This window comes from Photinus pyralis, unplaced genomic scaffold (genome assembly GCF_008802855.1).
Source record: "Photinus pyralis isolate 1611_PpyrPB1 unplaced genomic scaffold, Ppyr1.3 Ppyr1.4_LG3a, whole genome shotgun sequence".
Lineage (NCBI taxonomy): Eukaryota > Metazoa > Arthropoda > Insecta > Coleoptera > Lampyridae > Photinus > Photinus pyralis.
Window position 1 is genome coordinate 12,682,523 of NW_022170509.1, and position 27,118 is coordinate 12,709,640.

Consider the following 27,118-nt stretch of genomic DNA (forward strand, 5'->3'; position numbering starts at 1 on the left):
AATTTATGTTCCTAAGTTTACTTAAACAAAAATTTGCTATTTGAACACTAGACAATACAGACACAAAAAAAATTATTGTTCCTTAGTACAAAACAAAGAATTTCTAATACTAACATACTTATCATAAGACAAGGCCTTGGTGAAAATATGTGCAATATTTTTATTGGATTGAACATATTGAATATTAATATTTCCGCTATTCACCAGGTCCTTTATGAAATGATACTTGACATCGTAATGCTTAGACCTACGACCATTTTCATTCGATTTTGCGATTGAAATTGCACCTTGATTTATCCATGTACAATACAGGGATAGGTTTACAGTTTGTCAATTCTTCACATAATTTAATAAAAGATAGTAATTCAGTTGCTGCAACCGTAGCAGCTATATACTCTGCTTCGGTAGAACTTAATGCAACAGTTTTTTGTTTTCGAGATATCCAAGAAATAGGGTTATTACAAAAATATACAATAACTCCTGACTCAAAAATGAAACCGAAAACTTAATATCAGGTCTACTACCCAATGCTATATACATTAGACTACCTATTATCTCTCTATACGGAATATGATGTGCAATATTTTCCGTTTCATTACTAGCAATAAAACTTACTTCCATCGGAGTTCTTACACCTTTACAATCTAACATGTTAAATTTTGAAATTACTTTATCGATTAAACGTGTTTGTGATAATTCAATCTTGTTTCCACTCCTTTCAATTTGCATCCCTAAAAATTCATCTACCTGACCAAGACATTTGATATCAAATTCTTGTACCAAAAAGGATTCGATTTGCAGTATGTCGTTGGAAGTACAAGTACCTGTAATTATAATATCGTCAACATAAATTAAGAGAATTAAATGTGGTTTGAAATAAATGCACAAATAACTTGTCGAACGTTTAAAACCTAAATTTATCAAAAAATTGTTCACTCGTTCATTCCAGCACTTAGGAGACTCTTTAAGACCATATAACGGCTTGTTTAATTTTAATACACAATTTTTATGGTAACCTTCCGGACTTTTAATGTACACATCACTTATAAACTTCCATGTAGAAATGCAGTTGGCACGTCCAGTTGCTTGATTTCCCAACAATTTTGAAGTGCGATCGACAATATCATTCTCAAACTAGATAACCTTGCAACGGGCGCCTATAACGATGGAACCTCGGATGGAACATTTTCTTGATAACCTTTCGCCACTAGTCTCGCCTTTCTCAGTCCATTATCCTTCGTTTTAAAAATCCACTTCGTTTCTATCGGCCTTACATTGTTTGGTAGTTCTGCTTCACTCCACGTATCCATTTCTTTATGTGATCTCAGCTCGGTCTCAATTGCTTTTTCCCACGTGATATCTTCGACAGCATCATTGTAACTTGTTGGATCTGATTCACTCAATAAACAAAACGACTAAACGCATTTCTTTTGCTCGTGGCTCCAGTTTACCATCCCTCTGTATTTTGCATGCAAATGCTTTGCGTCCGAACACTTTCAATTTACTTAAGTCTGTTTTTCCGTAATATATTTGCGTAGGTACTTGATCACCTAAAGCTCGTGTAGGACATCTATTTAGCATGTAAACGGCACTTCGGACAGCTTCTCCCCAAAGATACTTTGGTAAATTGGTATCTATAAACATCGATCTTACTTTATCTAGAATCGTCCGATTAAACCTCTCTGCAACACCGCATTGTTGTGGCGTATAACTTGCCGCAAATTCGTGAATTATTCCACAGTCTTCCAAAAAACTTTCCAATTTCTTTGACGTTAATTCTCCACCATTATCGGTTCTAAGCTTTGAAACATGAATGTCGTTATTTTGCAAATACTTCACATGATTTATTAACTTGTCAGCAGCTTCCGATTTATTCATTAATAAGTACACGACTGAAAAATGTGAGAAGTCGTCTATTATTGATAAGTAATAACGCTCACCGTTTAATGTAGGTGTATTTACGGGTCCCCAAACGTCACTGTACAATAGTTCGCCAATTCTTTTTGATTTCGGTGATGTAACACTTTGGAAGGGTAGTCGGGTAGCTTTTCCCTTGATGCAGGACTCGCACACTTCTTCACTATATGGCAATTTTAATAATTGTAGCCCTCTTCTGTTTATGTGCCCTAACCTCAAATGCCAAAGATTATTTTTAACAGCTGATATAAAACTACTCTCTGTTCCAGTGGTTCTCAAAATTTTAAAGTGGACCATAAATAAACTGTTCTGTAACTTGCACACAATGTTTTTGTTTTTAACAACGATTTTAGCATACCCACTATCAAATATAACTTTAAATCCCGCCTTATTAATTTTTTGTACTGATAATAAATTATAAGGTAATTGTTCCACTACTAACACTTCAATAGCAATTGATATTTAAAAGCCGTCTTACACTGAGCAATTTCTTGCACAAGATATATTGCACAATTTAAATTGCATAGTATCATACAGGAAATTGCATGCAAAATTACATTGCAACAAATTATTGCATCAAAAATAGAACCGGTGCTATTTTTTATGCCAGTTTCAATGCAATTTTAAAATGCGCGTGCGCCGCTCGTTGAACATGTGTTTTCAGATCAGCTGTTTAGTGTTTTTCGAGGTGTTTTGTTTGACAAAATCTGTCTTGTCTTGTTAATTCCTTCATTTAGTTATTTGTGTTGCCAGTTTTGCGTTAAAATGTCGTGGACACATGAACAGATTTCTTGTCTTATTGACTTATACAAAATGCATCCGTGTTTGTATGTGGTAAAGGACAAAAACTACCACAACAAGCATGTCCGAAATGCTGCTCTGCTAACCATACTTAATAACATTAAACCGATAAGACCAGTTACCTCAGAAGCTGATGTCCAAAAAAAATTTCATGGATTAAGGACAACGTACGCAAATGAGAGAAGGAAACATTTAGCGAGTATACACAGTGGAATGGCCGAAAATGAGGTAGTTTGTATCACTTTATAGTGTATAATAATAGTAACGTAACCATTTAACTAGGTTTACCATCCGTCGCTGTGGTATTATGAAAAAATGGATTTCCTGGACGACCACCTTGTAGTCAGGAAATCTAATTCAAACTTTTTATTGCCCGAGGAGGGCAATGAAACATCACAAACACAGGAGGAAGATTTACTGGATTCATCAATTAATGAAACTGTAAGTAGCTACATTCTTTCACATCAAAAGTTGAACATTATATGTTTAGATTGTGGAACAGTATGAAGTAGATGACCAAGGAGTATTGGTACCTTTATCACCAGAAATTTCCTCAGATTTAATACCAGATCATCAGAGGTCAGGATGCAGTGGGTTAAAAAGAAAAGGCATTTCAGTTGACACCAGACCTAGCACCAGACCATCATCAGCGGGAAGTGGCTCATCTTGTCATCAGAATGATTTGGAACTTGGACTTGGTGGATTAAAAAAAAGAAGTCTTTCAGTTGATAACAGGTCTTCATCTGCAACAGGTGCAAAAGGAAAAAGTAAAAAGGCAGAAGACCCAGACCTAAAAGTGTTAGAAGCTGTGTCTTCAAGCCTTGAGGGAATTACTGATGCGCTTAAGCCAGGTCTCAAAAGCAGTGAAGATATATTTGGGGAGTTTGTAGCTTCACAACTAAAAAAAATAAGAAATGAAAACAAAAGATTGACAGTGCAATATAATATTCATACTGTTTTGCACGAGGCATTATTGAGTTAATATTTTACAAGATATTTTATGTTATGTACCTATATTACAATTATCCTTATTACACCGATACAGTTTTATTTTGACGTTATTACATAATCATCACTGTAGAGCACATGTGAACAATAGAACCTAAACTAATCCAATTGACTTATTTTGCCACTCAACGCTTCCGACAGTATTAAAATAATAATATAAAATAAAAATTTGTTTCTTGTAAGCAGAGCCTCATTACTTGCTCTAAAACCACCTTGCTGAGATATGGTTTCTAAACTACATGTTTCATTAATTTCATTTTCTGGTCGAATATACTTCTTGTTTCTTACAGCCAAGAAATTATGTAATATGCAGCACGTTAGCGTAAGTATTTCTGCTTTTTCAGGGCTTAAATTTATTGTGTTTTGCAAAATTCTAAATCTGTTTGTTAAGATGCCGAAGGCATTCTCTACTGTTCGTCTTGCCCTGGACAGTCTATAATTAAAAATTCGTTTTTCCACAGACAATCCCCTTAAAGGATATGGTTTGATTATTCTTTTTGATAGCGGAAAAGCATCATCTGCCACAATAACATATGGCACACTTAAGGCAGTGTCTGGTAAATGACGGTCTTCTGGAAAGTTTAATAGGTTTCTATCAATGCCTTTTTTTAGACTACTTTCTCTGTATACTCCACCATCACTTATTCTTCCATTGACTCCAACATCTACATATAAAAACTTATATTCCGAATCTACCAATGCTAGTAACACTATGCTGTGGGATCCTTTATAATTAAAGTAGTAGGATCCACTGCTTTTAGGAGCTTGAAAATTGACATGCTTTCCGTCTAAGGCGCCAAGACAAAAGGGAATCTTGCGCAACAAATTGCATAGTGTAAGACGGCTTTTAGAACCAACGCTTTTTACTTTTAAAGTTCCTTTTTGATTGGCTTGCATCACTGTTCCATTTGCAATCTTGATTTTCACAGGCTCAATCTGTGTTACTGACTGTAAATGTTTTTTCACTAATCCACCGACCAAATGAGTGGTAGCTCCCGAGTCCAAAACGAACCTTATACCATCATCGTCTACTGATTGCATTAACACTTCACTATAGACAACGCAATGAAAGATATTTCCTCTGAATTCTCTTGTCGTGTCTCTTGTGTAGCTAATGTGGCATTAACTACTTGTCCACGTGCGCCTCTTCTAAATCTTGATCTTCCATGGTACGAACCTCTACTATAATTTCCTCTTGATGTCTGAACTCTTTTGGGGCAACTATTTTTAAAATGTTCTTGACCACCACAAGAATAACAAATTTGATTTACGGTGGCAAACGAACACTCTTTTCTTTCACTTCCACCAGAATTTTTTAACTTTAACTCCGCATCCAGCAATTTCGATTTGACAAAGTCTAACTTTAAATATGACGTTGTGGTTTCCAACACGGTAATGACGTACTGTATTATTAAGTTTCTGTCATTGTGAGTAACGAGGTGGCACACCTTGTCATCTTCGTCCAGCTTAGATCCACTTGCTTCAAGATCTCGTATTAATTTATCAAACACCACAAAATGATCTTGCAAGTCTTTTGTTTCATCACATTTTAACTGCAATAGAGCCCTTTGACAGTATAATTTTGTTAACACTGTTTTTCTCTGAAGTACATTCTCCAAGTTCTTTAACATTTCAAAAGCAGTTTTTGCATCCTTGATGTATTCAATGTGGGTGTCGCTGATACATTTGATAATCGTCGATTTAGCTTTTGCGTCACTCTTCAAGAATTTTTGCCGTTCCTCTCCGCTTAGTGTTTCTAGATCTGTTTCTTTCAATACCACTTCTTTTACTCCTTTTTCTTCTAGAATAGCAGTAACCCGAAATTTCCAGTTTGAAAAATTCGTTGCAGTTAGCATGTATACCTGAAGGTCACTCTTGGGATCCATTTTTATAACTTTGTATACATCTAATCTTTTAATACGACGACTGGGCGGTCTGGGCACATAACCTGTAGAATTTTGAGGTACGTTCCACTTAAAGACTGCGACGATTGCAACGTCCCAAATTTCGTTCCACTTGACGCCACAAATGTTGTGGTCGATGTCGAAAACGTCATAGTTGACGTCATTAATAGTCGACCGCAAAGCCCGCTTCGCGCGTAAAACAGAGGTGGGTCAGAGTGGTCGTTTGGTTTTTGTTAGGTTATGTTAAATGTTTTGCCTTAGTTTCCTTTCACCAAAATGACTACCCTAAGTTTATATCATGACGGCCAGTTGGTAGAATTAATTGTATCTGCGGAGGATGCGGAGCGTGCACAAAATGGTAAGTTTCTAAAAATTGAGCAAATTGTTTATATATATTTTCAGATATGCAGTTTGCTGCAAAGCTGTTAAACGCAGGATTATCGGAAACCGCTGCGGAAGAAGAATCGATTGTATCCCCTGAAGAAGAATCCATTGTATCCCCTGAAGACGTAGATCGGGGTGACGGAGGTATGTTGCGGAACCATGTTAACAATTACCATCACTAACGTAGCAAGTCTCCTATAGGCATAACTTCTAGTATTCATAACAACCAACATTTCTAGACATTAATTTCTTCGATTTTTCAGGTTCATTATATAGATGGACAACGCCATCAATTTTACTGTTATTGGAGACATATCGGTCATATGAATCCCAATTTACCGATGGCAGGCAACCGCAAAAAAAAGTATGGGACAAGGTTGCAGAGATTTTAAATAATAATGTAACTGGAATGCAGTGTGCCGCAAAACTGAGAAGTTTAAAAAAAACGTATAAATCCATAAAAGATCACAATGCGAAATCTGGCAACGACAAGAGAACTTGGAAATTTTTTGACGTACGTATACCTATAGGTAATTTTTCTTTAAACTCAACTTTTTTGCAGCTTATGGATGAAATATTTTCGAAGCGTGCATGGTGCAATCCGGTTGCGGTTGCGTCCTCCTCAGATACAGATGTCAAACCACAGGATAATACCAGTGGTGAGTTCAAAAGTACCAATGATCACCTTATTTACAATTACAACATAATTTATCTACTTAACTGTTCTTACGTACACGTCTTTCAAATTGTTGTTTAACTATATACCTAATATGTATATTATATCTTATAGCCCCATCAACATCGAAACCAAGTACCAATGTGCTTATGGCCAAAAGATTAAGACAAAAGGACGAGCATGAGGAAGCAAGAGCAAAGCGACATAAGGAGAGGTTAGAAATGGATCACAAGTTTTTAGCAGTTTTGGAAAAGCTAGCAAATAAATAATAAATTCTATTTTATATTATTGATGAAGTCACAGTTTTGTTTATTATTTATAAAATTTATTTAAGTTTGTAAGTATGTATAAAAAGAGTTTTTGTATTTGATTTGAATATTTGAATAATATTATCGTAAAGCATTCATTATTATGTTCCTTTTTGCCACTACAGCATTATTTCTTCCAAATTGATCAATATTTCGGGCATTTCCTTGGGGATCCCCTGGTATGACAACCATTCTTATATCATCTCCACGTAGCAGGCAAATGTTATGAATCACGCAGCACGCTATTATATACTGCGGCATTTGATCCACACGCACCATAGGTAAGCAATGCAGTAAACTTCTCATTCTAGCCTTCAGTAATCCTATACATCTTTCAATTGTAACTCTAGCTGTTGAAAGGTGTCTATTATATTTGTTTTGCAGTTCTGTCAGATGACCGTTGTCCCGAAAGGGCACAAGGAGATGTTCATGCAACTCGTAGGCTGCATCACCTAACAGGTGGCTATCCATAGGAAATTTTTCTGCATCTTCTACAAAGTTTGCCACATCAGAAAGCCTAAACACCCTCTGGTCATGGACGGAGCCCGGGTGTCCAGTGTAACAGTGCGTTATTAACATGTTAGAATCACAGACCAACTGTAAAAACCACTTAATATTAGAGAGATATGGGTCCTTCGCCCACATCTAGCGGTATTAACGGGTAGCGCTATTTTGACATTAAAGGTATGCGCGATTTGATTTTTATAGTAACTAACGTTATTACCGTTAGCGCTTGACGTTATTTACGGAGGGATAACGCTGTGCGCTATTTCAAATACCGCATCGTTAGGTTCTGCGCAGAGATAGATGTTTAGAATTTTTGAGGTTAAGAGAAACTAGTGTTTTAAAAAAAATATATATTTCATTCTTCATAAGCCATATGAGCAGTCCTAGTGGTAGTGGTCGTTATAAGTAAATAATCAACAATATCGAAAATGAAATAGCTAACCAATAATAAACTCTGACAATTATAAAAGATAGGTTATGAATGTTATAAATAACGTCACGCCAGTATGTAGTTTCCATATCTCTTAAAACAGCCACATTTACCGCATGACGTTAACTTAATAGCGCATGGCGTTATTAGCGTATACAGGCGCTATTTAATTTTTCCATATCTCTCTATTAATAAACATTATTTTCTGGCAATTGTTGCCTACCTGTAATTGTATCGAATGAAAATGTTTACGATTGACATAGTCTGGGGCATTTTCTTGTGGAGCATCGATGCGAATGTGGGTGCCATCGATGGCCCCAATAACTCTTGGGAACCCTGATGATGCCTCAAACTGTTGCATCACTGTGATGGCACGATCTCCCACTGGCCACTGAATCCATCTCGCTGCTCTTTTATGCAGGGAATACGTAACCCTACGTACAGCTCGTAGACCAGTGGCTTTTCCTACATTGAAGCGATCACATACAGACCTGAGACAAATTGATTCATTATACATTAAATATTTTGCTACTGTAAGCTTCTTATCACCTATATGAATCGCTAGTTGCCATTTTCCATAAGGCAATCATCAGCTGCTTTTCAGCCGGAATTGTCGGACAACCATTAACCTTTCTAATTAAATCGCCTCTTATAATATTTACTAGGTATTCAAACGTTGATTTTGACATTCTAGAAATACAATACTCCTATAAATAGCTTTTAATTTATTATTTAATCAAACAGAATGCTTGGCAAATTGCTCACCTAAAATGACTTTTAAATTCGTTGTCTGCATAACGGCCAACGACATCTGCATAATCCGTAATTCGGGCGAAGTTTCCGCTTCTTTCTTTGTTGAAAAAATTCTTCATCATCCAGACTTGAACTGGAACTTGATGATATCCGTCGCCGACGAATAATTATGCCAACAACAGCGGCCATCTTGAAACCTAAAACCTCCAAAACCTGTTCCACTTGAAAACTTCGACCACAACGCTTTTTGATTGTGGAACGCATAAAAGAGCGGTCGCGGACGAAATCAGTGCGGGCGCTAAGTGGAACGTACCCTCAGTGTTCGATAAACTTGTGGTGCCCTAGCACCCTAAAACGTAGACAACACATTGTACATATATATAGCGCGGCTAAAGAGAGACCTAGGCCTAGTCTCTCGTGAAGTTAGCAGATGTTATTATATGAAGGAATTCTAACTTCAACACAAGTCCTTGCAACCAGTTTAAATTTCTTAGGTTATAAACTCTATTTGTTAATTTTGTTTTTGTTTTTATAAAAATAAGTTGTCCTGCCAGATTTTATTTAGTAGTAATAGTAGTCGGTGTACTACTCGTAGTCAGGAATTGTTATTGTATTTGTGAACTCACTGTGACTTTTGTAGTGTATGGTTTACGAAACATTTTAATCATGGATGTGAAAAAAACTAGTGTAAGGGTTAACTTTAATTGTAGTATATGTGATAAACATTTTTACGATAAAAGTAATTTAAATCGGCATTTAAAAACGATTCATAGTGTACCTAACCCACCACAAGAGAATCAGATAAATGTAAAAGATGATGGACAAGAAAGTGTTACTAAAGTCCAACAGTGTGATATATGTGGCAAAAACTTCTTTGATATGAGTACATTAAATAGACACTTACAAAAAGTACACAAATTAAATGAAAATAAATGTGTGAAAAACTCTATCTTTTGCTTAGAATGCAACAGCAAATTCTTAAATAAAAAACTTTTAATTGAGCATTTAGTTATTAAGCATAATTTTGAGGACGATTGGTATATGAACATACATTTTGTTCTTTAAAAGGTAATCAGCATATATATTTCAATGCATTTTTCTACATCTACAATTTTCATTTCAGATTTCCAGTCCTGGATACTTAATATTGAACAAGAAAATAAAACACAATATGTACGTAAGAAGGGAAAATGTGTGAAAAATAATTGTACAGTGATTTATTATGAGTAATCGTTCAGGTATGTTGGATTATTTTTTTTGTATATTGCACTATAACTAACAATTTTTAGGAACATTTAAAAGCAAATCTTCGCAGATCCGGAATCAAAAAACACAGGGCACTCAGAAAATTGGCTTTTCATGTACCAGTCATCTAAAACTAAAAGTTTGCAATGAAACAAATAATGTATCAGTAAGATATTTTAAAACTCATTATGGACACGATTTACAACTTCAACACATCCGAATACCAAAAAGTGCAAGGAACGATATTGCTGCCAAACTTGTGTTATTAGGAGTGTCAGTTCCAAAGGTAGTCGATACTATTCGTGACAGTATAGGACAAGGTGGTGATTTACAACGTTCTGATCTAATCACAAAAAAAGACATATATAACATCAAAAAATCTTTTCAAATTGACATTGTAGATGGGTTACGCCATTCTGATGATGCCACAAGTGTGGCTCTGTGGGTTAAAGAATGTGAATGTGATAAAAATAATCCAGTTCGGTTTTTTAAACCACAAGGGTCAGACGATCTTGAGTATGGATTGAATATATCCGATTTTTGTCTGATTATTATGAATTCATTTCAAAGTGATACACTAACAAAATATGCATCAAAGTTTGTTTGTATTGATGGTACCCATGGTACAAATCCCTATGATTTTGAATTGACAACAGTTTTAGTTGCCGATGAATTTGGCGAAGGAATGCCAGTTGCGTTCATGATTTACAATAGAAAAGACACAGCTACATACGAACTATTTTTTAATGTTATAAAAAATTCATGTGGTAGCATAAATACTCTTACGTTTATGACTGATATAACAGAAACATATTACAATGCTTGGAGGTCTGTAATGGGAGACGTGCCAAATCGCCTTTTTTGCTCATGGCACATTGACAGAGCATGGAGAACGAATTTGGCAAAAATTTCATCAGCCACCTCGGAACAATCTGTACATAAACGAAAAGATGTAGGGGAGACTAGGGATACTTGATACAGAAGGAGACATGATACACGTTCAAATTTCCCGGTTGGGAAGGTGTTGTAAATATTTAAAGACCACCAATCATTAAGAGGTGGCGTTACATGTAAATCACCAAAACTTTGATGAAATACGGCCATCATTGACATTACTGTGGCAGTTAGAAGTTTTTTCGCGCCTACGATCTGTATTTTACGTGACGTGTTGGAAGCAGGTACATCGTGTAAGTACTTACCCATCTATTTGCCGGTATTATCATTTGATAGTAAGTTGATATGCTTACATTTTAGTACATAAGGTTTGGTGCAATTGTTATTTATGTTTTACTAGATCGTCATTTTTTGTCGCGGTGTGTTCATGGGACACTTGATACATTATATTACCGGGAGATTTGATACGTATCAAGTCTCCTGTTATGAAAGAATCTAAAATTTATTTTGTTTATACCTACCTACGGAACTTTTTTTGATAATTTCAGAATATGCCTTTTAAATACAAAAAAAGAACAGACCGAGTGCCTCCCGCGAAAGATGTTATGGAAAAGGCGGTAAAAGAAGTCGCAGTTGAAGGGTGTAAATTAAGGACAACCGCCACAAAATATGGAATGGATAAGATGACGTTGAGAAGGTATGTATTGAAATACAAAGAACATGGCATGCAAACCACATTCCTCCCAAACTTCAAGAAATCCCAAATATTCGCTGATAGGGAAGAAAGCGCTTTGGCACAATATCTACTAACGGCATCAAAAATGAATTATGGCTTGACTCCGAAGGAGTGTCGTAAACTAGCATATTTGTATGCAATTGAAAATGGAAAAAATGTCCCTCGTTATTGGACATCCAACGAAGAGGCATCTTATGATTGGTTTAGGGGATTCATGGAGAGAAACGGCACTTTATCCATAAGACGTCCTGAACCAACAAGCCTAAGTAGAGCAACTGCTTTTAACAGGCATACAGTGTCTCAATTTTTTCAACTCCTGAGGAAAGTGTTGGAGCGCGATAGATTTGAAGCCGCTGCGATATATAATTGCGACGAAACCGGGGTCCAAACGGCACACAAACCCGGAAGTATCATTTCACAAAAAGGTCTGAAGCAGGTATCAAAAGCTACATCGGCTGAACGTGGTCAAACAGTTACCATTTGCTGCGCCGTTAATGCTGTAGGGAATTTCATTCCCCCATTTTTTGTGTTTCCCCGTGTTAAGAAACAAGATTATATGACATATGGTGCCCCTGTGGGATCAGTTGCTGCAACACATCCTAGCGGGTGGATGACAGTAGAAAATTTTTTACTCTATTTAGAACATTTCAAAAAGTATGTGAAATGTTCAATTGAAAATAAAGTCCTCCTTATATTAGACAACCACAGCACCCATATCTCTCCACAAGGCCTTAAGTTCTGCAAAAACAACGGAATAGTATTGTTAACTTTACCACCCCACACCAGCCACAGGATTCAACCACTGGATGTAGCCAGCCACGTATGGTCCCTTTAAAACATATTTTAATAGTGCATGTGACAACTACTTGGTGAATCATCCTGGTCAAACAATAACATTAAAAGAAGTGGCCCAACTTGTCGGATCAGCATTTGACCGGGCATTTACTCCGTCTAATATAAAAAATGGCTTTTTGAAATCGGGCATACAACCATTTAACCCAGAAATATTTACAGCTGACGACTTTATGAGTTCTGAAGTGACCAATCGTGATCATATAAGGGAAGGTACGTCACCCACTGTACCCATCTTAGAAGAACAGCGAACTACGTCACCACTATCAAGCCCACCTGATAATGATGAAGACGCATCTATGTTGTTTGATGATAATAACCATACACAGGATGAACCTGGACCTTCTGGATTCAATATGAAAAGTCCTGAAGAAATAAGACCTTTACCCAAAGCCCCCCAAAGAAAAAATGCAAAGCCACGTAACGCAAAGAAAACAAAAATTTTAACCGATACTCCAAACATAAAAGAAATTGAAGATGAATTTGCTGCAAGGCAGCGTAAAAAATCAGCAGAGTCCGTGAAAAGAAACCTTTCGCTGGGAAAGAATAGCCTGAATCCAGTTGCAGTCACTCAAAAACACAAAAAAATTACACACGAATCATCAGATTCTAGTCTTAATGTGTCCATCCACTCCTCTGGTTCTTCAGAAGACATTACCGACATCGAAGATCAAATTGACATCGATATAGAAGAAACGAGCTTTGCCCAAGGAGTTATAGAAAAAAACAGCTACGTTCTTGTTCAATTTGACCTTGGAAAATCAGTGCGGTATTACGTGGGATTGGTAGATGAAGTTCTTGAAGAAAATTTGTTAAGTGTGAATTTTATGCGACGTAAAAAGCCAGGTTATTTTTTTGTGTATCCAGAAGTGCCGGATCAATCATATGTGCCTCTCGCTGACGCGATCAGACTCCCTCCTCCGATTGTCACAGGAGGAACAGCGCGTATGCACCGCAAACTATCATTTCCCGTAAATTTCGAGAAATATCCAACTGTAATGTAGGTGTGGTTTTAAGAGTAATGATTATTGTTTGTTTTGCAGAATTATTTTTGAGTTTTGATTAATAAATCTTATCCTCCAGGATTGTTTTAGTGCATGTATCAATCCTCCCAAGTCATGTATCACGTCTCCCATACCAAAGGAGACATGATACATTTGCAACTTTAAAAAAAAAATTATACCCAAATAACCTTTGCTCTAGTTCCGAAGTACAAACGTGGCAATGGAAGTAAACACAATGAGCTTTGATAATCGCTCTTTACCTTGGAGAAAACTGATAAATAGCCAAATTTATTAGCATTACGGTCTTACATGTATCAACCCTCCCCAGTCTCCCCTATATAAGTTCCTTAAAAATGTTCAAACTTGTCTCTCGGTTGAAGAATTTCAATACCAGTACAACAACTTCATAAATTATCTTCAAGAAGATCCAGATACTAGTCATTTTTATAACTACTTTACCAGTTATTATGGACATAATCACTCTTTATGGGCGTATTGTCATAGAAAAGGATTGGGAATTAATACAAATATGTATTTGGAGTCTATGCACCGTATTATAAAATATGAATATTTAGATGGCAAAAAAGTTAAACGTTTAGATAAATCACTGCATAATTTAATGCGATTTACACGTGACAAGCAAGTGGAGTGGATAATTAAAGTAACTAAAGGTATGTATAGGTACATTATGTTTATTATTTTAAGATTCTCCTTATTATAGGAAAAAATACCAACAAAATTAATTCGATTAACCAAAGTCATCAAAAGGCTCTCCACGCTAAACTTAGTGCACATGAAGTAAATGAAGAAGGTTCGAAGAAATGTACGGTTCAGAATATAGACAATAGTAATGTATACACAGTAGAAGAACGAGCACATGGCATTTGTTGTAGTTTGACATGTCAAAACTGCAGCATATGCTATCATTCTTACAGCTGCACTTGTACCAATTATTTTATACAAAGTAATATATGCAAACATATACATTTTGTTTGTATACAGACAAAAAATAAGGAATGTATGGAAATCGCAGACACCATTGTGTGCCATAAGATAGACAATGATGAAATTAATACAGTAGCCAAAAGTTTATTTAAAACACCAACAGATACTTCTAGTTTACAAAATGAGCTTGTTAGTGCAGCTCTGGAATTAATTAACTTAGCAAAGAAAACAGTGGATACCAGCATACTAGCCACTGCAACAAAACAAGTGAAAACAATAAATGCTTTGTTAGAAATTGGATCAAATTTGAATGAGCAAGAACTTAACATTCCAGTTGCAATGAAAAGGGAACCAGCAAATAAAAACATTTCCAAACAAATGCAGTTCTTTTCTACAAAAAGAAGTCACAATAAATCTAAGGCTTATGCTAATTAAATATTACCGTTCCTTTGTTACCTGCACAAACAGTTCCAATTTTAATGTAATTTTACTATTTTTAAAAAAGCATGTTAGAATTAAAGAAACTCATTAAACAGCACACCCAAATGACATCATCTAATAAACTACCCTGTTGTTTAATCGAAAACAAGTAATTGTAAAAATGATTACTTCTTTTTTCTAGTTAATAGATTTATAATTACGATTTTTGTAGATCTATTAAAAAAGATTATCAATAAAGTATTTTTCTCATAAACAATATAGACTATATTATTACATTTATAATTATAATAAGACGAAATTTCTGTCGGACTCGTTTAATACAAAATAAGCGACTAACCCCTCCTTGGTTGCAATCAAGACTAACTTAAATAATCTAAACATACACTTTTATTCTTCCACCCCAGATGGGTTTTTATGTTTCTTCTGTTCACACAACATTTAGTTTAAAACAAAGACAATAAATTATCCCTTTTCAGTTATTCTAAATGCCAATTAAATTATCCATAACGAAAGAAATTAAATGTCTAGACAAGGCGATCATACGAGGGTTGTAAATAGGTCCTTTGTTAGCTAGATACATTCTTACACTCTAGTTTCTTAATTGCTGCATTACATACGACTTAACGTTAATATTTATACTAAGAGGGCCCACACTCATAACAATATTGTAAAGTCCTTCATTTACTTATACCAAAGATCATACTACACTAGATAGCCAGCGTATATGCAAGAGTTGTTTCGCGTTTAAGTAGTTCCATAAAAATATTTATAGGGGGCTTTCAAAGTTAAGAACGTAGGGTAAAGGCGTATAAGAGTACGCGGGTGTATAAGAGTACGCACCTTTATTTTGAATATATACTCCCATCTATTTGATATTTTGAGCGGCTCGGCCCATTGTAAATTGCACATTCTAATACAGGCAAAAGCAGATATCTGTATTACCAAAGCTGTTTTTACAATATGGCGATTATAAGTTCCCGCTTGTTCACACTGTAGTTTCTAGGGGTCAGTTTTTAGTGTTTTTGGAGGTAAGTGTTCACTCTGTAGATTGATTAATGCAATTTCTTGCTTCTAAATAACCTTACGTACTATTTTCTTAGCTACAATTAATTGGGTGGCTATTTTTTTCGAGACATTGCTTATAATTCCAAAATTCTGACGTATGGCTAAGAGTACGCAGTTTTGAAAGCATAAGAGCACGCACTGCGTACTCTTATACACGAGAAGGTTTTTATGCTTTCCTACTGTCTAAATAGCGAAATAGTCTTAATAATTTCCTATTTTTTAGTTTGCTAGTAAACGAGTATGAGCCGATACAAAAGAAAAAGTGACCGAAAGCTGGTTTTTACAGAGGAAAATTTGGAAGATATAAAGCGTAAAATCACTGAAGGCTGTAGTAAGAGAAGTATAGCTAGAGAAATGGGTATAAATGAAGCTACCCTACGAAAACGATTAAAATGTGGCACTATTCCGAAATCGTTAGGGCGATTTCGAAGTGATATTCCTGAAAATATGGAAATTGAATTGGCACAGCAGGTACGAGATTTAGATTCGCGATTTTATGGCATTACTAAGAAGAATCTACAAATAGCAGCATTTAAGTTTGCTCAAGTCAATAACATTCAACATCGATTCAACAAAATCACAAAAATGGCAGGCCCATCTTGGATAAAAGGTTTTTGTCACCGGCATAATATATCACTTCGTCAACCAGAGAAATGTGCAATGGGTCGAATCATGGGATTCAATAAAGTTCAGGTGAACAGATTTTATGAAAATCTTAAAATTTTGTACGAAAAGAGGAAATACATAGCAAGTTCAGTTTACAACATGGACGAAACGGGGTTGTCAACAGTGCCGAATAAATTACCTAAGGTATTAAGTAGCAAAGGTAAGAAACTGGTGGGAAAAGTGGCGAGTGCTGACCGAGGACAGCTTGTAACCGCTGTATGTTGTATGAGCGCCACAGGAACGTACATTCCTCCAGCAATGATATTCCCCAGGAAAAGAATGAAAGAGGAGCTCTTTTTAAATGCACCAACGGGTACCTATAAAATGGTGTCTGAATCTGGATTTATTAATACAGAGTTATTTTGCCAGTGGTTGGTTCATTTTAAGAACTGCACCAAACCTAGCGCTGAAAATCCAATACTTTTGATACTTGATAACCATAGTTCACATCGCGATTTACAAGCCATACAATATTGCAGGGAAAATCACATAGATTTGTTATCTTTACCTCCCCATGCAAGCCACAAGATGCAGCCCCTAGACGTTGGCTTCTTTGGCCCTTTGAAAAATTCATACAGCAGAGAATGTGATAAATGGATGACAAATAATCCCGGGAAGGTGATAACACAAATTCAAGTCGCCGGACTATTTAACATTGCTTACACTACCGTTGCAAACATTCAAAAGGCCGAAAATTCATTCAAGGCGACTGGAATCTATCCCTACAATCCAGATAAGTTTGATGATCTTGATTTTGCACCGTCCTTGGTCACAGATTTTCCTACCAGTTCTAATACAAATGAAAATAATGTCACCGAAGCTATGGAACAGAACGTGATAATTAACACAGTTTTATCAAATAACCAGCCTAATGAAGAAATTTCGGAGGCCGAATTATCTATTCCATTGGACATAACACCACCACCAGTCAGCAACGATGTCATGCACGTGACACCATCATTAGATATTATCAATAGTGAAATAGTGTGTGAAGATGGTGTGGTGATACCAAACACTTTGCAAGGAGTGGAAGAAAATTATTTCAATCAATCGATACCAGTTTCAGATATTTTACCTTTGCCGCAAATACAAGATAAGCCAAATCGTTGTAAATCTAGATCTCAGAAATCGGAAATACTATCCAGTACCCCATTCAAAAACGAACTAGAGGAACTGGTTCAAGCAAAAACAACTAAACAAGAAAGGAAAGCAGATAAAATGAAAAGAAAATTAGTAGTTAGTAGTTCAGGATCTGGAACATCACGAAAACAGCAAAAGAAAAAACACAATGACAAAGATGAAAAGGACGTGAGCTGTCCAGGATGTGGGGAACTATATTCCAAGTCTCAAGATGACTGGATTAAATGTTCTGAATGCAACAAATGGTGGGAAGAATCATGTACAACCTATGTAACAGGAAATTTTGTTTGTGCCAGCTGTGAAGAGTGAATAAGTTGATTGTATTTTCTATTTCTATTGTTTCTTTTTTCTATAATCTCTAAATAAACGTTTGTTCTCATTATATTTGATTCTTCATACCACTTTTACATTCAAAAAGTATATGCGTACTCTTTAGCATTGTCATGCGTACTCTTATACAAGTCTATGTATAAGAGTACGCATATACAGAGTTACAAATAAAGTTAATTATCTCATATTTAAGTAATAACATAGTGTGGTAATAACTAATAATAAATTATGAAACACTCATTTTTACCAAAGACATATTAAATCAATATATCTACATAAAAATGAGGACATTATTTCACTTCAATCACTAAGTGCGTACTCTTATACGTCTTTACCCTACTGATTCATCCGAAGCCGTCTTCGTACGAGTTCGAATCATATCATAAATACAAAGAGTGATTATTGTCTAAACACGAGACACATAAACATGACCTACTGAACACTCCTCACTATCATTGGGATAAAATTACATTTGTACGTGGGCGTCATTCAAGACAAGGTAGTTTCTATTACAGACAGGACGTTACAATGAAAGAAATAATTTGAAAGGTTGTACACAATATTCCTTTTGCTTTTTTTTAACCAGCGCTAACCAATACATTTTCCAGATTTTCGGATTAAATTAATAATTGCAAAAGCGTCTTTTTTCTTAGCATAATTTCTGAAAACTTTTAGTTTCACGTAGGTATCTACGATACTTAGATTTGTTGTAATTAAGCATTTTATGATTGGGATAAACGAGATATCCCGCTTAGCCTCCTACATAATAAAATTGTATCCAGCTAAAGTGAGTCGGAACTAGAAGCGTCTGTGGTTATAATTTCAAAGAAATATCTCCATAAATATGAAAGTTGGCATTGCACAGTCTGCGCAAAATATGGAAAATATGAAACTGATCGAAATGGGCAAATATAGACCATAACGGCTATCAATTAGCGAAAACCCGAAGTCTCTAGGTGGCCCAGGGGCCGAGATCTCGATGGAACGGACGGACGGACAGACAGAAACACGAGCACATAAGCTTTACCTCAACTTCGTTGTGTTACGATAAAAAATTTAATTTAAAACAAGATGTGAATATTCGGAATTTTAATTTACAGTAAGGTAACCAGATAAAACATCTATAACACCCACACAAGGTTGCGCTTAAGAATGACACCGATATCCCATACAATAGCCCTTTGTTCTAAAAATAACTGTGCTTTGCCATTTCGCGCGTCTTCTTACCCCGCCAGGTAGTTTGTACTATTCTCATAAAAACATAGCCGCTGGAGGACGCAGTCGACTTATGTGGCGGGACAAATTATGAGAGTCTAAAATTTATACAGCGCTGTCTATCTAGTGTAGTATGATCTTTGCTTATACCTCGACTTAAATGTCTATACAAAACGTTTTTCAGAAAAGAAACAAGAATTTTGAAATGATAAGCATTCGTTGATTGTATACTTTTACTTTACATGGAGCTTTTTTGCTTATTTTTAATATAAACATTAAGCCACCATTCCATCATATATATGTATATACCTACTTTGATCATTGCACTTAATCTTAAGTAGGTACTATCACTATTATAAGAAATAAGGCTTTATGATAATTCATTGACAATTTATGAGGGGCCGTATTCTCGGCTTCGTTCAAACTGGTCGACATACAAATGTGACTAAAGTTTCAAATGAAATCGTGAAAGTTGCAAGGATGTTCTTGCAAAATTACGTCAAAATTGTGTCACTCGTATACGTACCACTTCGAAAAAAGTTGAGAATTGGCCCCTAGTGATCTCGATTAATAACTGATTTATGTTTCTGATTGCCGATCTTACGCAATATGTTTAAAGGGTCACTACTTTTATCTCAGGTCATAATTTTTTTGGTCCGGCATCCACTTCGATACCAACTTCTGAATTTGGTGCTTTTGCTCACCACGTTTCTTTTGTGGAATGCCGTCCAAGTGAATGACCGCCACTACCGGTGTTGGCAAACGATACAAAATTACACTTATTTGTCGCCCGGTAATTGCACCTAACAAACTTGTGCAAACGAAACCATCAGAACCTTATTTCGCCATTGGTCAATGAGCTCGTCACCATAATCATACTCGGCTACAGCAGAAATAGCAAAGAGAACTGTATCGCAAACTTTCAAGGTATCCAAAATCGCTAAATCATTATCCATGTAGGGTATTACCAAGATATATTAAAGATGGTAGGATGACTCGCTGCCATTATGTAAGACAGAATGCGGCGCCAGTTAAAATCGCTCCCTAGATGTCGCCACCCATCCCAGTGTACTTCACAAAACTGTCAATTTATTCTAACACGTCATTTAAATTTGAATTAAACCATCAAATATGAGAAAGTGTTTGATTTGAGACCACAATACGCCCTTAACTCGTGATACATCTTTACTTCGAGTTCCTTCAGTATGTAGGTAATTGAAGCATTTCGACTTTTTTTTTAGTCAAAATACCTACTTAGTGTAAATGCAATAATTACAATTCTTGTTTTGTAGATTGTCATAACGCGCAGCTTCTTAAAAATATGCGTAACTAGCAAAATTGGTCTCATTAAATTGTTGACGTTGTTTATAGAAAATTTATTTGTAAATATTTGTAAAAAATGTAACAGGCAGTTTCCCTGATAATAATATGGAAAAAGGGTCTATGTTTTAACGCATCTGTATTTTAAATTTCCATGGAAAGTAGGAGAGCGACCACTAAGTAATTGTACTCGGCATGAGACCCAAGGCAAGGAAGCTGTGCAGACTGCAGAAGTGTAGTGTAGTTGTGTTTCCCCACACATCGTTAGCATCGACACCTAATACAATTCCACGTCGTTGCCTACGCAGTGATCTGTCATTCTTCTGAAGTCCGAAGTTGGTCGTTTTGCAGAGGCGTTAAATGGGAAGATGACTAAGGTTAGGATAAGCCACACTCCTGGAACAGAAGTTGGTTAAAATTATTGCACTAGTCCCCTTCTATCCAGCATTTAGATCCTGGGAGCTTCCGAGATTAAGTTATAAAATAAAAAGGTAGGTTGAACAAGTCGGGTCCCCTACCTTCCATCTTAACAGTAATAATGTAGACTTTTGCCAGTTCCTTCAATCCCCATCTCAGCAGCCGAGAATCTCGCTAATCAAACGGGCAATAATGATTTTGTGTCAGAGGTTCTTACAGCTCTCGGCATGATTGCTTACACCGTAGATTGTGTAGGTGAGGGTCATTTGATGCTTATCTTAATATAAGAAGGGCGGCTCCTGGTTTGTTCACATATGGTTTACATTGATCAATGACTTGTTGACTTCGCTTGATCCAGTACAAGCTCCGACAGCTAGACGGGGTGAGAAGTCTGTAATGCAGGTATTGCGCTACTATTTACTGTGATAACGAGCATCCTTTTTAGTGGAACCCCTCAATGCTCTGTAACTTTGAACTTTAGCAAAGTGAACAGTGCGATGTGCAAGTTTGCTTGCTTATACATCCGATTAGTACTTGTCTATTTTATTTACCGAAATTGTTTGCAACAATAACTAGGTATAACACACTGTAGATGCCAAACCACACCAAGTCGCTAAGTAAAAAATTTTTGTACATAACATCATAACCTAAAACAATTTTAATGACATTAAGTTGAAGTACACTGATCACCCTGGCGCCATCTATGGATTGAGTTTACCTAGCGCCGGATTTGGCGTCAAATTTTACAGGTATAAGCGCGCCTACCAGTCTCTATATATCTTGGACCAGCCGTACCCCGAATGTGCAGCCCGCTTCCACCATCACCAACGAAGGCACCATCATCGAACCGGACCTGGAAGTTGACACGACTCCCTACCTTCGCCACCTATGCATCAGTTTGCCCGTGCATGGTAAAAATAGCCGATCCCAGACGTTTTATCATCCGTACGCGTTACCGTACTACCAACATTCTTGAATGTACTCGCTTGTAAATTATGTAGGGTGAAGTGGTGTAAAAATGAGACAACCAAAATTATGGGTAAAAATGAGACACTTACATAATTGCAACTAAAGATCATTTTAATCCCACAACAAAACGACAATAATAAAATCTGGATATAGTAAAACCTAAAGTCATATTTATTCAAAAATTAAATATAAACCACCAATGCACTGTGTTACAATTTATGCGCCAAAAACTTTTAAAATCGTTGATCAATCTTTTACGGTCATGACGAATCCAGACGTCGGAATTGTTCGGCGAAGGTCGCAAAATGAAGCCGTTGCCATAAGCATTCAGTAAAACGCGCGCGAACAGTGTATTATGCCTTGTACAGATCTACGCTGCAACGTGTAATGCAACGTGTAATGCAACATGTAATGCAACCAATGTGGACAGATGTTGCACGTTGCAGCTCTTGTTGCAAAACGTGTTCGCTCGCGATCCGATCATTGTCGGTTTTTGGCGCGCCATCAAAGGAAATTTCAGTTGCAGTGTGGACGGCGTTTATCGTGCATGTGCATTCGTACAAACTATATATCCGCGCATTTGAAAGATGGACGATTGGGACGAGGAAAAAGTGCTTCTCCTTATTCAACTGTATCGGGAAAAAGAAAACATATGGAATCCCCGAAATGAAAATTATAAGAAAACGCATTTAAAGGTAGATACCTGGAATGAAATTGGAGACGCTCTCGCCAGTACGGGCGAAATTTGCAAAAAAAAGATGACAAGCGTTTTATCGTCGTACAGAAGTGAGAAAGCGAAAGAAACAAATACACATGGTACTGGAAAAGGTAAATATGAATCTCTTTTTTCATTTACGTAAAAAAAACTATACTGATTTTTCATTTTTTAATAGTTGAATTTGTTAATAAAATTGTAGTTTTAAAGATACATTTTTAGGTTCAGCGGAAGTATACAAAAGCAGATGGTTTGCGTATGATGCTCTGGCCTTTCTGAATGAAAGAAACCAACCGCGAAAACGATCTAATACCGTAAGTACCTACTATTTATATTTTACGCATATAGATTTTGCCATGAAACTTTCCCTTCGTTAATAAAATAATCCCCTAGCTCATGTCGAATATGATCGAGGGCAAGTGATGTTCTTCTGGGCACGTTTTTAAGTGAAGTCATTGATCTGCCTTCATTATCGTTCCTCCATGTTCCAGGGGTAACATTTCCGTCTATTTCTTTATCTAAGGATCCCGGAGGAGTATAAATATTGCGTGCGTTCCTCCTTAAATAATTGTGGAGGTAAGCAATAGTCATTACTACTAGTTCGACCTTTTCTGGTTCCAAAACGATTGGTTTTCTTAAAATACGAAATACAGATGATGTTATACCGAATACGTTCTCAACTACCCTACGCGCCCTACTTAAGCGGTAATTGAAGATTCTTTTCAAAGTACCAGCCGCATGTTCTCCAGAAAAAGGCTTTAACAAATTTTCTGACAATGCAAATGCGGAATCGCCCAAAAAGAAGTATGGCAAAGCTTTTACTCGTCCAGGTAGTGGTGTGGGTTCTGGTAAAAATAAATCTCCTCTCTTCATTTTTTTACCCAATACGCTATCTTTAAACACTCCTCCATCTGATATCCTTCCCTGGCAACCCGTGTCAATAAATAAAAAATTGTAATCGGCATCGACTAGCGCGAACAACACGATGCTAAATGTTTGCTTATAATTGAAAAATTCGCTTCCAGAATTGAATGGGGCTTGAATTACCACATGTTTGCCGTCCATACTACCCAAACAATGCGGAAAATTCCACTGAGATTCATATTCTTCTGCTATTTTTATCCATTCATTAGGAGAATCGGGCAACTGAAATAAAAAAAGGTATGGTTAAGTTCTGTATCGTTAACACATTTTTAATTGCAGGTCATTGATGATGAAAAAAACGTAAACGAAACATCGGCGGAGGGAAAGGTCGATCAAGCAGAACCACGTTCTGCACCAATACCACCCAAGAAGAAACGACCCACCGACCAAAAACTGGACTTATTGAAGCAATCATACGGAATATTAAAAGCGGCCTCAGACAACGTTAATTCACTTTCTAATCAAATGAGTATTCAGAATGAAGAGGTTCGGTATTTTTGTGGATTCATTGGAAATAAAATGTCTAAATATTCAGACATAACTAGAGCTTCAGTTCAACATGCAATTCACAATATCATTTTTCAAGCTGACCGTGGGTTCTATGAGGCCACCTATACCTGAAACATGCACTACATGGGACCATCTACATCAACTACTTCATTTGCACAACACATACCAAATACATATTCGAATAACACGAATTCATTCTTTAATCAACTACAGACAGGACAAATTCCCGGGCAGCATTCTTCCACACTTCCGACACCGACAGCTGAAGTCCCCACACCATCTCCATGTTCATCTTCAGTACATTCATACACTCAGATCTCTGAAGAAACATCACAATCTGAAGAACCTCAGTTTGAAGATTTACTCTAATGCATAACTCATAAATTCAAATAGATTTGTAATTTAACATGAAATACAGTTTTGGTACTTACTTTTATTTCATGTCTTAAACCTTGTGTTAACGCAGCACAGACTTCAGGAACAATTCGACTTATCGCTTGTTTCGATATTCTGAATAAATATTGCAGACTGGAGTAGGAGTCTCCACTTGCTAAGAAACGTAGTGTCACAGCTAACCTATCCTGCACAGATATCGCCTTTCTGAAACGCGTATCTTTCTTTGCTATTTGTGGGCCAATTAATTGAATCAAATATTCAAAGTCTGAACTAGACATGCGAATGAAATTTTTATATTGACCGCTTAACTCCTGGGATTTAAGATCTAACATCAAAGTAGCTCCACATCGTTTTTTATATATGTCTGTTCTCCACCATCTTCGCGATTTTTTATCAGTCACTAATTCTTGCATTATAATGAAAGCACCACATGCTAAGGTAAAATGTTGTAACGTCTCAAGAAGTTGAGCGTCCATGTTCACGCACGAGCATACACTGCAACAGTGCAACAGAGTGGAAACGATATTTACATGAGTTCGCGCCAAATTGTTGCACTACAAAACAAATTTCGTCCACATTGCATTACATGTTGCATTACACGTTGCATTACACGTTGCAGCGTAGATGTGTACACGGCTTTACTGAATGAATTGTTTGTACCACGTGCAAGGTCAGTGGGGTAAATTTAAGACACCGGCTTGGGTAAATATGAGACGAGCTGTGGGGTAAAAATGATACATAATTTTATACAATTTTAGGTTCCCGAAAGTTAAAATGCCTAGATGTTACGTTTCGAAAGTGAAAAATTACACGGAAGAAGATCTGCAAAAGGCGCTTACTTTAATTAAAGAAGGTGAGTTGTCTATTCGAGCTGCTTCAAAGAAATTTGGGATTGATAAATCAAAATTAAGCCGCTGCATTCATAATAAAAATAATGCAAAACGAGGACGAAAGCAAGTCTTATCTGTGGATCAAGAGAAAGATTTAACCAAAAAATTAACTATATTGGCAAAATGGGGGTTTGCCTTATCAAAGGAGGAGGTTAAATTAGTTGTCCAAACATACGTAAATGAAAATAATTTGAAAACGGTTTTTAAAGATGCCTTGCATAAACCACAAATGTTAATTAAGACAGCCATACTACTACGAGACATTCTGAAATGTGAGTGGAAATCTTTCTTGTAAATATCGTAGTACTACGTCTTCATACATCTCAATTCTATTATGTGTAAGACGTCGTCTTCTTTTGTTGTAAATGGTGATTATTTGCAATAGAGTCTGCAACCGCTTTGATTTCCCTTAAAAATATGTATATGCTGTTAGTATACACATTTTAGTTACAAACCTATAGCAATTAAGTAGTAGTGGCAACACTGCAGATGTAAGGTAGGAGTGTATGAATGTCGTTTTTAGTTGTACCATGTGTTTTGTATTAAGTTCTTTTTCTCAATGTTCGTTTTCAATATATAAATGTAATTAACTGAGTTATTGCTTCCTGGCTAATTTCCACATCAAACCTAACATATGCTGCACAAAGACTTTCTTAACGCTTGGACTTACTGCTACAGTGAAACAAGGCGTGCCCACGGGCCAATACAAGATTGATCACATCGTTTTGCTCATTTATATCCATTATTAAACAATATCAAAATACTTCAACACCAATTTCAAAAGAGTGCGGTTTGAGGTTATAGCATAAACATAAGACAAACTACTCTATGGGATAAATAGGTTACGTTAGTTGCACAAAGCGTCGTTTTTTAATGCGGGATTCGAACACACGCTCGACCAATGAATTATTCTGTTCAACTAAAAAGTGTTCGACCAGCAGGAACACTTTAAAAACGCACTCAATATTTGTAACTTACTTGCAACGTATTTGTGTTAAAGACGGTTGTGTTCTCAGTGGCAGAAAAAATATTAATGGTAAATATTTTAACATTTGCTGTATAAATGTATTAAGGGTGTCCTTTCGCCCAATTATGTTGTTGGTTGTTTTGAGGTTAACTATGTTTGCCCTGATATTTCCAGTGGATGGCGCGTTTACCCCATTTAAATTTAAAAAATGGGAAAATGCACCACCTGCTGTAGAGGTAAGTGCACCCCCCCTTTACTTATGAGTGGTGCACTTACCCATGATGTAATATTGGTACTTATTTTATTGTTGCAGCTAGAAAATGGGCCGTGTGTATTCACGAAAAGGGAACAGACGAGCATATACAAACCAGCAGCAACAAGAAGCCCTCCAATTAATCAGAAATAACCAAATTAGTATTAAAGGGTGCGCATCCCGTTATAATATTCCAAGGGAAACACTACGAGATCACTTAAAGGGTCGGCGTGGCGTTTTGGGATCTTCAGCAGGAGGTGGTGGATGAGGGACAGCATTAATAGCTCCTCAAGTAGAAAATCAATTGGCCCAGGCTATTCGTACAATGTCAAAAAATGGTTTAGGTTTGACAAAAACAGAGGTTTTAAATCTGGTCACAGATTATATAAGAAATGAGGGAATAGCCACTCGTTCTAAAAATAACCGACCAGGTCAAGAATGGTGGATTTCTTTTAAATCAAGACACGGTTTGTCAATAAAAAAACCCGAGGCTTTAGAGCATTCCAGAAAAACCCAGGGTTGTGATCCTTTTGTCA

General features: G+C 36.4%; 7 protein-coding genes and 1 long non-coding RNA gene across 12 annotated transcripts; 5 read left to right on the plus strand and 3 right to left on the minus strand.

The window, feature by feature from the left end:
* The first annotated feature begins 2,386 nt into the window (after positions 1 to 2,386).
* Positions 2,387 to 3,813, plus strand: LOC116165992. The gene is made up of 3 exons (XM_031480795.1): positions 2,387 to 2,946; positions 3,001 to 3,159; positions 3,209 to 3,813. Exons 1-3 carry the CDS (start codon positions 2,683 to 2,685, stop codon positions 3,698 to 3,700), a joined length of 915 nt encoding a protein of 304 aa, XP_031336655.1. The 5' UTR covers positions 2,387 to 2,682; the 3' UTR covers positions 3,701 to 3,813.
* Positions 3,814 to 5,656: 1,843 nt separating this feature from the next.
* On the plus strand, positions 5,657 to 6,988 carry LOC116165612. Its single transcript, XM_031480201.1, has 6 exons — positions 5,657 to 5,835; positions 5,892 to 5,988; positions 6,033 to 6,158; positions 6,278 to 6,528; positions 6,577 to 6,673; positions 6,805 to 6,988. The coding sequence occupies exons 2-6, from the start codon at positions 5,907 to 5,909 to the stop codon at positions 6,957 to 6,959; spliced, it is 711 nt and encodes a 236-aa protein (XP_031336061.1). The 5' UTR covers positions 5,657 to 5,835; positions 5,892 to 5,906; the 3' UTR covers positions 6,960 to 6,988.
* A 65-nt stretch (positions 6,989 to 7,053) lies between these two features.
* Positions 7,054 to 8,757, minus strand: LOC116165611 (putative nuclease HARBI1). Its single transcript, XM_031480200.1, has 4 exons — positions 8,701 to 8,757; positions 8,485 to 8,625; positions 8,159 to 8,426; positions 7,054 to 7,595 (listed from the first exon to the last, which is right to left on the minus strand). Exons 2-4 carry the CDS (start codon positions 8,622 to 8,624, stop codon positions 7,080 to 7,082), a joined length of 924 nt encoding a protein of 307 aa, XP_031336060.1. The 5' UTR covers position 8,625; positions 8,701 to 8,757; the 3' UTR covers positions 7,054 to 7,079.
* Positions 8,758 to 9,111: 354 nt separating this feature from the next.
* Positions 9,112 to 15,026, plus strand: LOC116165613. 4 transcript variants are annotated; one of them, XR_004144177.1, is made up of 5 exons: positions 9,112 to 9,756; positions 9,812 to 9,926; positions 9,978 to 11,120; positions 11,376 to 14,090; positions 14,141 to 15,026. XR_004144177.1 is itself a non-coding variant. In XM_031480202.1 (3 exons), the coding sequence occupies exon 3, from the start codon at positions 11,379 to 11,381 to the stop codon at positions 12,396 to 12,398; it is 1,020 nt and encodes a 339-aa protein (XP_031336062.1). In that variant the 5' UTR covers positions 9,112 to 9,756; positions 9,812 to 9,926; positions 9,978 to 11,378; the 3' UTR covers positions 12,399 to 14,091. The 4 variants fall into 4 exon arrangements, 1 of the variants encoding a protein (XP_031336062.1); XR_004144178.1 differs by having other exon boundaries at positions 9,165 to 9,182; positions 9,329 to 9,756; positions 9,978 to 14,090; XR_004144179.1 differs by having other exon boundaries at positions 9,165 to 9,182; positions 9,375 to 9,756; positions 9,978 to 14,090.
* Positions 15,027 to 16,224: 1,198 nt separating this feature from the next.
* On the plus strand, positions 16,225 to 17,985 carry LOC116165768. Its single transcript, XM_031480436.1, has one exon. The coding sequence runs from the start codon at positions 16,225 to 16,227 to the stop codon at positions 17,983 to 17,985; it is 1,761 nt and encodes a 586-aa protein (XP_031336296.1).
* Positions 17,986 to 19,980: 1,995 nt separating this feature from the next.
* On the minus strand, positions 19,981 to 21,604 carry LOC116166070. Its single transcript, XR_004144255.1, has 2 exons — positions 21,510 to 21,604; positions 19,981 to 21,420 (listed from the first exon to the last, which is right to left on the minus strand). It is a non-coding gene; the product is annotated as an uncharacterized LOC116166070 (long non-coding RNA).
* Positions 21,605 to 22,321: 717 nt separating this feature from the next.
* Positions 22,322 to 24,509, plus strand: LOC116165926. 2 transcript variants are annotated; one of them, XR_004144215.1, is made up of 4 exons: positions 22,322 to 22,755; positions 22,865 to 22,956; positions 23,668 to 23,803; positions 23,846 to 24,509. XR_004144215.1 is itself a non-coding variant. In XM_031480687.1 (3 exons), the coding sequence occupies exons 1-3, from the start codon at positions 22,515 to 22,517 to the stop codon at positions 24,185 to 24,187; spliced, it is 675 nt and encodes a 224-aa protein (XP_031336547.1). In that variant the 5' UTR covers positions 22,322 to 22,514; the 3' UTR covers positions 24,188 to 24,509. The 2 variants fall into 2 exon arrangements, 1 of the variants encoding a protein (XP_031336547.1); XM_031480687.1 differs by lacking the exon at positions 23,668 to 23,803.
* LOC116165925 (protein ANTAGONIST OF LIKE HETEROCHROMATIN PROTEIN 1-like) lies at positions 22,747 to 24,767 on the minus strand. The gene is made up of 2 exons (XM_031480686.1): positions 24,508 to 24,767; positions 22,747 to 23,788 (listed from the first exon to the last, which is right to left on the minus strand). The coding sequence occupies exons 1-2, from the start codon at positions 24,748 to 24,750 to the stop codon at positions 22,979 to 22,981; spliced, it is 1,053 nt and encodes a 350-aa protein (XP_031336546.1). The 5' UTR covers positions 24,751 to 24,767; the 3' UTR covers positions 22,747 to 22,978.
* Positions 24,768 to 27,118: the final 2,351 nt, after the last annotated feature.